This window comes from Pelodiscus sinensis, chromosome 6 (genome assembly GCF_052426305.1).
Source record: "Pelodiscus sinensis isolate ZL-2025 chromosome 6, ASM5242630v1, whole genome shotgun sequence".
Lineage (NCBI taxonomy): Eukaryota > Metazoa > Chordata > Testudines > Trionychidae > Pelodiscus > Pelodiscus sinensis.
In genome coordinates, this window is record NC_143057.1 from 84487728 (window position 1) to 84500041 (window position 12314).

The window sequence follows — 12314 nt, forward strand, 5'->3', positions numbered from 1 at the left end:
GTCGACACCCGCGCGTCCAGACTACCGCGCTGAGCCGACAAACAGCTGATAAGCTGTTTGTTGGCTCAGCGCAGCAGCCATGTAAATTTAAATGAAGCGGCGATTATTTAAATCGCTGCTTCATTTTCCTATGCCTGGTAGCCTAATCTATATGCCTCTGGCGACAGAAGCATGTAGTCTAGACGTACCCCAAGTGTCCAATACCATATTCTGATTGGCCATTCACCATTTTTTGTGATGTCAGCTGCCAGCCAGGCACAGCTGTGATTTCAGTTCCATTTCATGCCCATTAATGGCTGATCACTTTTTCCTCCCTAGAAATCCCCTTCTCCATAAGACATGTGGGATGTTAAAGCAATCACCCTCTGTCCTGCCATCTGTGCCAGTCTTTCCACCTTTCCTTCTCTTGGTCCCTCCTTCCTGCTTGTGACTTGTCCCCCTTTTTCTGCCTCACGGTCCCCCTCTTTCCTACTGCAACTTTAACCAAAGCTGCCTACCTACTTCTTCAGTGCTGCTCAGCTCTGCAACCTGGCCACATGGGAAAGCTGCTGTTTCCATTTTTAAGTGATCCTGCTGCACTGGGACTTCAGCAGCAGCTTCTGACTCTTCCATTTCTGTCCTCACTTTTCTGTTATCAAAACTAAATCAGGCCCTTAATTTATTCTTTGTAACAGAAAGTAGGACTCAGCAGTAAGTTTTGGTGCACAAACTGCTGCTGAAGATATGGCTGTTGTCGTGAAGAAGTTAGAGTCCAAATATTCCAGGCAACCAAAAACAGTAGAAGACTAATCCCAAAGGTATTAAAAATAGTCAGGAAAGGATTGTGTTTGGCCTCTTTCATATTTATTTTTCCTTAACCTTCTCATAGGAGCAACTTTTCATAATGGAAGGATTGTGGGTTACTTTTCCACTCCTGTCTAAACCCCCATTCCTACATTTTAAATACTGTAGTCTTAAGAAAAAAAATGAAATGTAAAATTAATGACCCAGCTCCAATTGCATCAAGCCTCGATAGAATTCATATTAGTAAGCTATTGGTGCACTTTTCGGGGGGCTGAAGGCTCTCACCCTTCTGCTTTATGCTTCATAACACATTTAAAGCAATCATCCTAGTCTGCTAGTTACAAGCCCTGTTGTAGTTTCTTGCTGTGTTATTACATAGCTAGTGGTTCTTCAGGAATCTGTTACAACTGATTGTAAGCAACACAGGTCACTCTACAGTACATGATGTGATAAGAATATTGTTCTTGCAAAACTGTCAAGGAAGCAAAGCATTAATGGAAATACCATTTCTTAGTAGGATTTCTCCACATTGGGGTTAAAATTATGGATGAAATGCTTCTTGTTTTACAGTTGTCCTTGGGCTTGCTAGTGATTGCTAGTGTTGGTGAATTATTAGTCTTCATAGATTACTGTTTTTGTCTTTTTTCACATGACACAAAGGAAAGTTTGACTGAGTACCAGTAATTGCATGCATTAGCAATATGAGTATTTGTGCTAGGAAAAAAGCATTACTTTGAATATCCTATTTCAAAGTTTATAACAGCTATTCAGTTCAATGTGTATTTATATTTATTGTAGGTGGAACACATTAATTTCTCAGGTTCCACATCAACAGAGGTGAGTATGAAGTCTAAATATGAATTTATCATTTAATTAAACTTCATAGCTGTCATAATTTTGAAAATCCTTCTCTTATTTTCCAGGTTGTACAAGCAATCCAGAATTTAACCCGTCTCTTGTATAGCATACAGGTGAGAACTCTGTTAAATTCATACAGTAATGAATCTTTTAATGTTTCACTTTAAAAAAGGTTTTTAATCTTGCCCCATATTACAATCTGTTGACTTTTTCACTATTGCATAATTCAAATAACATATAACAGGCGTTGATTTATATTATGCTGCAGTGATAATCTCCTTTCAAGAATTTCCAAAGGGCTACAGAGAAAATAAGATGGAGGATCCAGACCAATCTGTCAAATTCCACCTGATCTCCTTTCCAGATATTGTTCAGAATTATGGAAAATTTGGATATTTCAGTTAAAACACTCCCTAGATCATGTAAATTGTATAACTAGCTTTTGCATAATAGAACACCTCCCTCCCCTCTGAGTCCCTTAGCTTTATTGTCAGGAGTCAGATTTGGATATGGTTGACCAGTAATTGAAGAGATTTGTGTAATGCTTAGAATAACCTACTGGGAGTTGGACTTCTAGGTTCTGTTGCCAGCTATACTGCTAACTCACTGTGTGATCTTGGCTATATTATTTAACTTCATAACTGTAAACAGGGTATAATTACCAAGAATGGTCAAAAAGTGGAAAATCCCACATTTCAGTATTAGTTTTCATCTCACATAAAAATGGAAATACTAAAAATAAAAAATATAAACTTATTAAAAATGTTGACATTTACAATTAAAAGGTCAAAATGTGTCATTTTAAAGTGAAATATTTTTGTTTTCCAAAAGAAAAAAATCATTAAAAATGAGACTTTTCTCATGAAAAATTTTAATTTTGATAAAGCCACATTTTTCCATGGGAAAATTTTTCAGTCCAGAAATTTGGATTAGAGCTGCTAATTGCTTGGCTACATCCATTGGTGGTGTGAGACCTAATTAATTAGTTTGTAAAGTGTTCGTGAAACTACATCTACTGTACAAGTGTGCGACAATGCAGTTGCTGCAGTTAGCTGTGTCTATCCTGGGAGTTTCGTCTGTATAATAGGATGTTGAGCTTTTTGAAATCTGTTGATGAAAAGCAACATTGCTGATCTCTCTGCAGAAGCCCTTTTTATTGATTTATTGCACCATGGCATCTAGCACAATGAGGCTTTGAGCCTAACTGGTGCTTCTGGGGATGGCTATAATATTAAAATGAGATGATAATATTCATCAGTAACTAAAAACTCCCTGAAAAGGAGCAAAATGATGCTGTTCATTCCAAAATGTCATGAATGAACACAGAACTGTGCAAGCATGATGAACAGACTCCAAAGAAACACTTGAGCACTGATTAAGGAAAATAATAATATATTTACACAATGCTTATATAGAAAATTCCTAACCAAAGGGAAATTAATATTTGTTTTTGGTGACTAGGCAGCCGTAACCATCCAGGACAGTCATGTGGAGATCCATAAGACACTACTGCAAGAGCATGAAAGGACTAGTTGTGGGCACAGTTCTCGTGGAAACCTACTGCTTGACCAGGAAAAATACCGAAATTTGGAAAAACAAAGGGAAGAACTAGCAAATATACAGAAACTTCAGCAACAGTTTCATCAGGAGCAGCAGCGCTGGGCCCGTGAGTGTGACCAGCAACAACGGGAACAGGAGATAAGAGAGAGTCAGCTGCAGGAGCGGGAGAGAGATTGCATGTGTCAGGAAGAGAATCTTCACAGGAACCAGGGAGAACTGGAGCATCAGCTGCAAGAGTTCCAGCAGGACCTAGAAAGGCTTAAGGAGGGCCAGCGGATGGTGGAAATAGAAAGAGATAAGGTGAAGATGCAACAAAAGATATTGTGGCACTGGCAACACAGCCGCCAGAGCAGCTTGCCAGCAACATTGCCATCTTCAGTGAGCAATGAGGTACATAATTTCCCCTCGATAATTCTCCCCTGACTCAGACTATTCTATTATGCTGACCTACACTTGAGATGTTGAAATTGCAGGAAGTGTTCTCTGAGCAGGGCCGGCTCGAGCCATTCCTGCGCCTCGGGCAGCAGGCACGTGACGCATGCGCGACTCCGCCCCCAGACACACAGTGCATGCGTGGCCCTGCCCCTCTCTCTCCCGGCGCGCTGCGCACCTTGCAGCTGCAATCGGGTGTGCGGTGCCCCTTACAGCTGCCATCAGGTGCCCCCCATAGGTTGGCGCCCCGGGCAGCTGCCCAGCTAACTCCCCCCTTAATCCAGCCCTGTCTCTGAGACAAGTCTGTTACTTCATTTGGTAACTTGAGTTGGTGTGTATGGGACCTTGCTTCAGGAGGAACCATGGGCTGGGAGCCCTGCAGAATGGAACTTGGCCTATGGGTTATAAATGTGAGGAAATAAAAAGATTCATCACATCCACATTTTACTCTGCCACTATTGCTTTCCCATTAAATAGTTGGGAAATGTTTTATTTTCTGGACCAAGAGGGGCCCTATTTCTCAGAGGAAGGCTAGATCCATATGTGAGTACAGACTGTTGAGGATCTGACCCTTAGAAATCTCTAGACAGTCGTGTCAGTCCCTTTGCAACAGTGCTGGTGCAAGGGAGCAGTGTGGGAGCCATGGGTGGGTAAAAGGCTGCTTTAGGCCACCCACTCTCTCAAGAAGCCTCTTGGATGTGGGTGGGAGGAGTTGTGCTGCAGGTCAGCAAAATCCTGACCAGTATAGTGCCTGGTGGGAGCCATCGTCAGTTGACACAATTTACAGAATCCAAGTCTGCTCTGAGATACGAAGGAGCCAAACTGCGCAACGACCCCTCCCCCACCAACAATCTTGAGAGTTAGGGGCAAAAGAGCGAAAAGTTGACAGAAAACCACGTATGTCCCTGACCAGCCCCAGCTGAGGCTCAGTTCAGGCCAGCATTCAAAGTGAGAAGTGAATGAGGACCTCTGTCCATTTGCCTACTTATTTGACCTGACCCTTGAAAGCAGTGTGAGCACCAGTGCAGATGGAGATTATTTCAGTTTCCAGTGTGTGTGTGTGTATTTGAATGTTGCAATGCTAACAGCTCCCTCCACACCCCTCATCAAGTTCCTGTTTTCCATCCCTTTGACTAAACTTTATAAGCTACTCACTATGGCTGAACTTCAGTCTTTGTCCCCAAAGACTGTCTCCAGGGTGGCCTCATGGATTGACCCACCTCTCTGCCTGTTGCAAGATTTGCTGAAAAAGAAAACACTGATGGCTTTTTAAAAGCTTCTTTCAGTTTGTATCTGGGGTGATTATCTTGCCATGTCTGCTCATTCTTTCCAAGTATCACAGTCCAACACTGACAGATGGAAAGAGTAGCAAAAGCTCACTCCTCCCCGGATCTGGCCCATTGTTATTTCCCATTTGGAAAACATTAATATGTTTTTTTAAAGTTATGAATAGAGTTGTAACATTATTTAGCAGTCTCTTGTTGATTAAACATGTTTTATTGTATAAGAATAATGTGTTTATCCTAGTACCTGGTATATAAAGTGGGTTTTTGTTATAAATTTCACCCTTATAGGCAGCTAGTATAAGAGGGGACCTTATGAGAGACAATGATGAAGTGGTCAGCTACGTAATTTGCTTGTTTTGTCTTGTGCAGATAATGGGACGCAATCAGATGGAGAGCTTCTGTGGTGAAAATTCATTCTTCATAAATGAAGCTTTAGTACAGATGTCATTAAACAGTCTCAACAGGTCAAATCCAACTCTAGTTTACCAGGATGGTGTATATGGGATAAACACCGCCAGTTCAGAAATAAGCAGGACTAGTGAAAATCCACCAGCAGTCACCCATGAACTCTGGAAGTCTACTGCTCCCTGCCATCAGGTATCCTCCTGCAAAAGCAACAAGGATTCTTGTAATAATGGTAAATAACACTTTAAATCTGCATGTAATAGACAAAACAGGCAGTCCATCACCTTTTAATGGGATTATTTCTATAATTCCTAAAGGCAATTTAGTAGTAAAAGTGAATACTGATAATATTGTAGCAGTGTGAGTGGACATGTGGCTGGTACTTGATCACAGTTTGATTGTGATGATGTGTGAGCAGAGTTTCTAATACAGTGATTTGATTGAGACAATTCAGTTATGCTGACTGAGGGGAGGCAAGAAAAGGAAGTCAGAGAAATTGAACAAAAGTAGGCCCTTCAGCTACTAAGTTGCATAACAATTCACTATAGGTAATATTTTTAAAGTGCCTAAATCAAGCGGTGTGGTGAACCCCCAAATAGATATGGAGTATGTTATTCCATTATAACTCAGTCTTTGCAAAAGCTATTCTGTTTTGTGTTTGTATCTTGGATACGACCAAATTAAAGCCTTTTTCAACATGCTAAGGTTTGCTAGTATTTGACATTACTGTATAAAATGTCAAGTCTCCAAACAAGTGGCTACAGCAAGAACCTTCCTGTTCAATACTTGACATTTGTGAGTTAGACAAGTTCTAAATTATAATTTCCAAATTATGATTAGACCTTAGAATAATCCTTGAACATAACCTTGGCTTCAGAACCTCAGTGAGGGTCTACGGAGAATAGCATTGAAAGACTCATCTTAATCATGGCAAGAAAATCACATAATTTCTAAAATAAAGGAATTGGGAACAATAAGTAGCATGAGCATAAGAATAGCTGTTACTGTAGGATCTTCATTAAATTTGCAAAATTACAGAATCTACAACTGGGAAAGATGTAGATAAAACATGTTTGGCTTCTGTTACAGCTGTTGATAGATACTATTTCATAAAATCTCACACTCAATGTTAAAACAGGTGAGTAGAGCCCTGTGTAGATAGAAAATTTGTATCTGCATCTGTATCTGCAAAAATGAGCCATGGATATCCCCATTAGCACCCACAGATGTGGATACCTGTGAATATACATATGCAGGGTTTTAGATACGAAATTTGTATCCACATCTATATGTGCAAAGATGAGCTGCAGATAGGCACATCTGAAGATGCAGATGAGTGTGGATATAAAGCGGGTATCTGCAGATTTTCAGGGCTCTACAGGTGAGTTTTAACAAGTAGTATTGTTCTATGGATTGAAAATTTGCTGAAGGATTGAAATTAAAGTTAATGATAAACTCCAAAGTACAGGCAGTCCCCGGGTTACGTACAAGATAGGGACTGTAGGTTTGTTCTTAAGTTGAATTTGTATGTAAGTCGGAACTGGTACATATTGTAGGGGAAACTCTAGCCAAACATTTTTTTTAGTTTTGGATAGCATAGGGAAAGGTTAACTCCCCTCTAATGTTTGTTTTGCTGTCTGTTCCCCTGTTCAGAAGATTTCACATCTATTTCTGTCCCTGTGACAAACTCAGGACTAAAGGAGTAACTCATCAAATACCAAACAGCTCTGCACCATGCTTTGAGCTAATAGCTTTATTTCCACACACCACCCAGGGTTCTAGGAGGAGGGCCCTTTTTTTGCTAACACAATGAGGCCAGCACTTTGTTTGTTTTGGTGGAGTCTTTGTTTGCCCAGGGAGCCCAGCATGTATAGGGGGAGGAGGGGCAGAGAGGCTGCTTTTGTCTGCTGTTCGGCAGTCTGTTGCTCAGGGGAGGGGGCAGCCTGTTGCTGGCAGGGGGGGAGGGGGGAGGCGTGCAGGATGCGAGGCCGCGGGGGGGGGGGCAGCGGGCGTGGGGAGGCACTTATCCTCTGCCCAGCAGCTCTGCGGGATCCCTGTCCCTGTGGCCAGCTGCTGCAGGCAGAGGCCAGTTGGAGCCGGCCGAAGAGGAGGAGGAGGTGGATTCTAGGACCCAGGTGAGCGAGCCCCGGGGATGCTGCTGCGCTCCGGGAGCCCGGCATGTATAGAGGGGAGGAGGGGCAGAGAGGCTGCTTTTGTCTGTTCGGCAGCCTGTTGCTCAGGGGAGGGGGCAGTCTGTTGCTGGCAGGGGGATGGGGGGGGGCAGCGGGCGTGGGGAGGCACTTTTCCTCTGCCTGGCAGCTCTGCGGGACCCCAGTTGGAGCCGGCCCGAGGAGGAGGAGGATCCTAGGACCCAGGTGAGCGAGCCCCGGGAATGCTGCTGCGCATGTGCGGGAGTTGCCTCACCCCGTTCGTATCTAGGGATCCGAAGTAAGTCGGATCCACGTAAGTCGGGGACTGCCTGTATCAAGTTTTTAAGGAGGCAGCTAGCTTGGGGTATCATGAGGTTTTATTTCAGCTTTGGTCTTATTGAATATCTTCCTTGATTCATTACCGTTTGTAAGTCACTCTGATGAACCTGGTAGAAAAGCTGATTTGCTGTATATTTGAGAGAGTTTGTGTGTGTCTGTTTGTTCAAGAACTTCCCCTAACATGGTAAGAGCTCAGACCACCAAATTCAGTTCACAGTTTCCTCTTACTGTAACTTAAACAAGGTAAAGGATTGGTTGTTCCAAGAAAATGGGATATGCCTGGAATTGGATTGCTTTTCATGAAACCATACAGAAAAGAGACAGAATCACCAGACAGGTGAGAGGGAGTAACTGGAGGCACCCTCCCCCACAGCTGGGACTGCCCCAGCCCTGAGCCTCCCAATCCCAAGGTGTCTTTTAGGGAGGGCTGGTGCTGAAGCTCTCCCCCTCCCCCCATCCCCTATTCATATGGGAACATTGCTGCCTGCTCCTCTTTGTCAGGTAGTGAGGGGAAACTGCACAGTTTGCTACATTCTTCACTCTGGCTGGGGAGCACAGGTGGAGCCCAGGATCCACTGGAGACCCCAGGCTTCACAGCACCTGCCCCTTTGAAAGACACAGAGGTGGCAGTTTCAAAGGGGAAACTGCTGCACAGCTGATCAGCTGTACATCAGCTTCCACTTTGAAACGGCCCCCTCCGCCCAAGGGGCAGCAGAACCCAGGGTCCGGGGAAATGCCGCGGGGAGCTTGGAGTCCCCAATTGACCCCAGGCTCTATGGCAGCTGCTCCTTTGAATCGCTGCAGAGGTCGTGTTTTAAAGGGGCAGCCCGCCACACAGCTGATCTGCGGATCAGCTGTGCAGTGGGCTGCCCCTTTAAAATGCCTCCTCTGCACATTTTCAAGGGTAGCTGCCATGGAGCCCAGGCTCAGCTGGGGACTCCCCAGCTGACCCTGGGCTCCTAGCGGCATGAAGTACAGCATGGAGCCCAGGGTCAGCAGGGGACTCAGAGTCCCCCACTGACCCCGGGCTCCATGGCTTTGAAATGCACAAGAGCTCCCGCTGGGAACTCTTGTGCATTTCAAAGCAGGCACGCCACGTGCAGCCCGGAATCAGCAGGACTTCCTGCTGGCCCTCGGCGGTACGCGGAGTTCCACATTCCTCGGAAGTGCCTATCAACTAGGCAATGGAAGTTCCATCAACTAATCGACTAGTCAGTTAATCGCATTTTAACATCCTTATCTCCTACTGCCTTTTAAATTGCAGAGCTGCAGTGAGGTTTGGTCCCAGCGTGAGCCGGAACTGAGCGGGGCTGCCTTCCCCTATTAAGTGATCTAGTAGTAGTTAAAAACTCTATCGACTTCTTGATTACTAAAATAACCTAGATTTAACATCCCTAATTCCTATGCACACAGCTGGTAACATTCATTGTGGTTCTTTTGTATAAAAAAACAATTCTAAAGTTTTATTATCATTATTTTCCCTTGATCAGTTGAGGGCAGCTATATTATTTTCCAACTCATTAAAGTAGGTCAATAAAACATGTTAATTGTTAGCAGAATATCCATTGGCTCATGTGTATCATTATCCATCTAAAGGTTCAATGCTTACCACACATACAACATTAAAATAATTAGGTGTGAATTCTTGATTAAGCAGTATCAGACAGCTGATGGGCAGCGCTCCATACTGAGATGAGACTGTAGGCATTTCGTATGTAGAAGAGTGTGATTTCTAGTAATACATGATTTTCAGTCTCTGCTGTTAGTGTCCAGTGGAAATCCTGTAGGGAGAACATGTTTTAAAAGCTGGTTGGTTCTCGTTCTCGTTCTCTCTCTCTCTTCCTCTCTCCTCCCCCCCCCCCCCCCGAGTTGCACCCATTTTAGCCAGCTATGAACTTGGTCCATAAGCTTTTAACTGAATCCTCCTAAACAATTGTTTAATGGGTGTTTATATCCCTAGTCCAGAGACTCTGTAACTTAAAAAGGGAAAGGAGGGTAACTATGGCATTAACCCACCTCCCTGTGCCAGGTGGCAGAAATGGCCACACATAGGTAGGGGGCACATCCATATTCTTGCCATGAGGGGCACAGTGGCAGTGCACTCCAACTTGTATTTAATTGCCTCTGCTCCTGGCATCCCCATGGGGCAGCACACTTCATCCTATTGCTGGTATGGTGGGTTGTTCACAGCCACAGCTGAACCCCTAATGTGTAAAATACATTCAATACTGGGAAAATATTCAGCATGGAATAAAAATCCTAACAACTCTCAAGTAGAATCTCACTGGGGATTTGGCCATTGCTAATGATTTTATATACAAGACAGATACTGTGGTGATAGGCAGAATATAGACAAATGCAGTAATGACGTAGGCTGGAATTTTCAGATGAACCTAAGGGATTTAGACACTCGGTTCCCATAAAATTGCAATGGTCAGTGAATGCCTAATTCCTGCCTTTGTAAAGCCCAGACTCCATCACATGTACAGGTAACACAATACTTAAGAAAAATGTAACAAAAAACTAATAGTCTAGTAGTACCAAGGCTTCTGTAAAAGCTTCCCATTATGTAGGAATGCTGGTTTGGGGCTTACATACAGTACCTCTGCCATAGCAAAATACCTTTGGGCTGAACTTGATATGTCAGCTGTTAGTCCTGATGGGATGGGATAAAACCTGGTGCATGGTACAAAAGTTGATGTGTGGTTATTTAGAAAAACATGGCATTTTTAAAAAGTATTTTATGCAAAAAGTAGCTGATATGTATGCTGTGTGGCTCCTGAAATCACAGTAACCTCATTCAGGGAACATGATGGCAGCTGATGTTGGGTTGGGGCATAAGGAATTCTACATCTACTCCATGGGATGTCATTGCATATGGACTGTAAGGGGGCCTGAGAGGAGAAAGGGAATCTGGGTTAGAGCGGGAGGGAGCTGTAGAGGACTTCGTTATTCACACTCACATTTTATGGTAGTGGTGTGCTATTAAATTCCCTGACACCCTGTCTGTACCTTTCTGTCCACATCATTATGGTGTTTGATCACCTGAGGCCAACCTGAAGAGACCAGTTTCCAGGACAGAGTGGTAATCAGGGAACCATTTGTGATATTGAATCAATACAGCATGACAGTGGGCTGAAGGTGGGGAGTCAGTCAGTTTTTCCTGTTAGTCACTTTCCCTGCTGCATTACCAGGCCAGTCCCTTGTTTTGCTCGTCCACAGCATTGTACATGGGTGCAAATGACAAAGCAGTGTAACTTGCACCAATTTTCTGACCACTGTACACCTCAATTACAGCTCTTTATATGACCTCTGCTTTTTCCTCAGCCATCCATGGAACCTGAACCTGCTTATATTTGCCCTCTATTGTTACAGTCTGGCTGGACAGAAATGACATCCCTTATGAGTTTCTCTTCCTTGCACAGTTCATTTACATGCATTTGGGCCATCTCTTTTACATTTAAACAGAATTTGATTAGTTTTTTTTTAATGCTAAAACTGCCTACATATTTCTGTGTCTTAGCTCTTTGTGGACTTTAAAGCTCACCAGCTATTTAAAGAACCTCTAGCTCCTTTTGTCATTAAATGGTTTCAATAACTCTCATTTAAACTCACAGGGCCAGATGCTCAGCTGAGGGAAAAGGGTGGCTTAAAGCCATTTTTCCACTGTATCTATACTGGGTTGGCCTGGGCTGAAGCAGTTGCTAGTGTAGCATACAGTTGTCTAAGGCTTTTCAGACACCTGGTTCCTACCCTTTCCTGCCTTCAACTCACCCTCTGAGGTAGGGTAGCTGGTGTAGCTGACTAACCCTGCACTGGGAGAGCCTTCCTCTCCTCAGCTCTGCCTAGAGGAAAAATGGAGAAGCTGAGGATTTGACCTTTTGTATGTTTAAATAAGAGGTAGTAAAATAAAACAGATCATCACCATCTAGCTGTTTAATACAAGAACACTTACCCAGCATTGCTCGGGTCCTTCTGGGCGGGGGCGTGGGGTTGCAGGAAACAGGGCAGGGTGACTTCAAAGTAGGAATAAGAGATCCTCCGGAAAAGGGCTTTTTTCCGGAGGATCGGGGCCAGTGTAGACGCTCTTTTCCGGCTTTTCTAAAAGCCGGAAAAAAGCGGCGGACATTTTTATTTAAATGCCGCGGGGGATATTTAAATCCCCCGCGGATTTCCCTATTACGACCTGTAAAATTAGCATGCCCCTTTCGGAAAAGGGGCCAGTGTAGACGTAGCCATCCTGTTTTTGTGGCACAACCAAACCCTGACCTTGGTTTAAGTTATGAAAAGAGGAAGCTGCCTACCAAATTTGGTGGTCCTAGCTCTTACCGTTTAGGAGGAGTTCTTGAACAAATTGAATCAATGACAGATGGATGCACAAACTCTCTAAAAAACATATAGATAGATAGATCTGAGAAGAAGCAACAAGATGTTTTGAGGCCAGCTCCAGTACTAAATTGCCTGAGGACTCCCCTTTCTCAGAGGAACCCACATCTGCTCC

At 43.8% G+C, this 12314-nt stretch overlaps 1 protein-coding gene across 8 annotated transcripts in view; it reads left to right on the forward strand.

Annotated features, from left to right (window-relative positions):
- ARHGEF28 (Rho guanine nucleotide exchange factor 28) overlaps positions 1–12314 on the forward strand; it is a 165210-nt gene that overhangs the window by 146606 nt on the left and 6290 nt on the right. For 7 of the 8 annotated variants that reach the window (XM_089779344.1, XM_089779346.1, XM_089779348.1 and 4 more), the window contains 4 exons: positions 1582–1620; positions 1707–1754; positions 3103–3591; positions 5289–5556. In XM_089779344.1, coding sequence (XP_089635470.1) covers positions 1582–1620; positions 1707–1754; positions 3103–3591; positions 5289–5556 — 844 coding nt within the window. The remainder of the gene's footprint in view (positions 1–1581; positions 1621–1706; positions 1755–3102; positions 3592–5288; positions 5557–12314) is intronic. The other variant, XM_089779347.1, reaches the window with a different exon arrangement.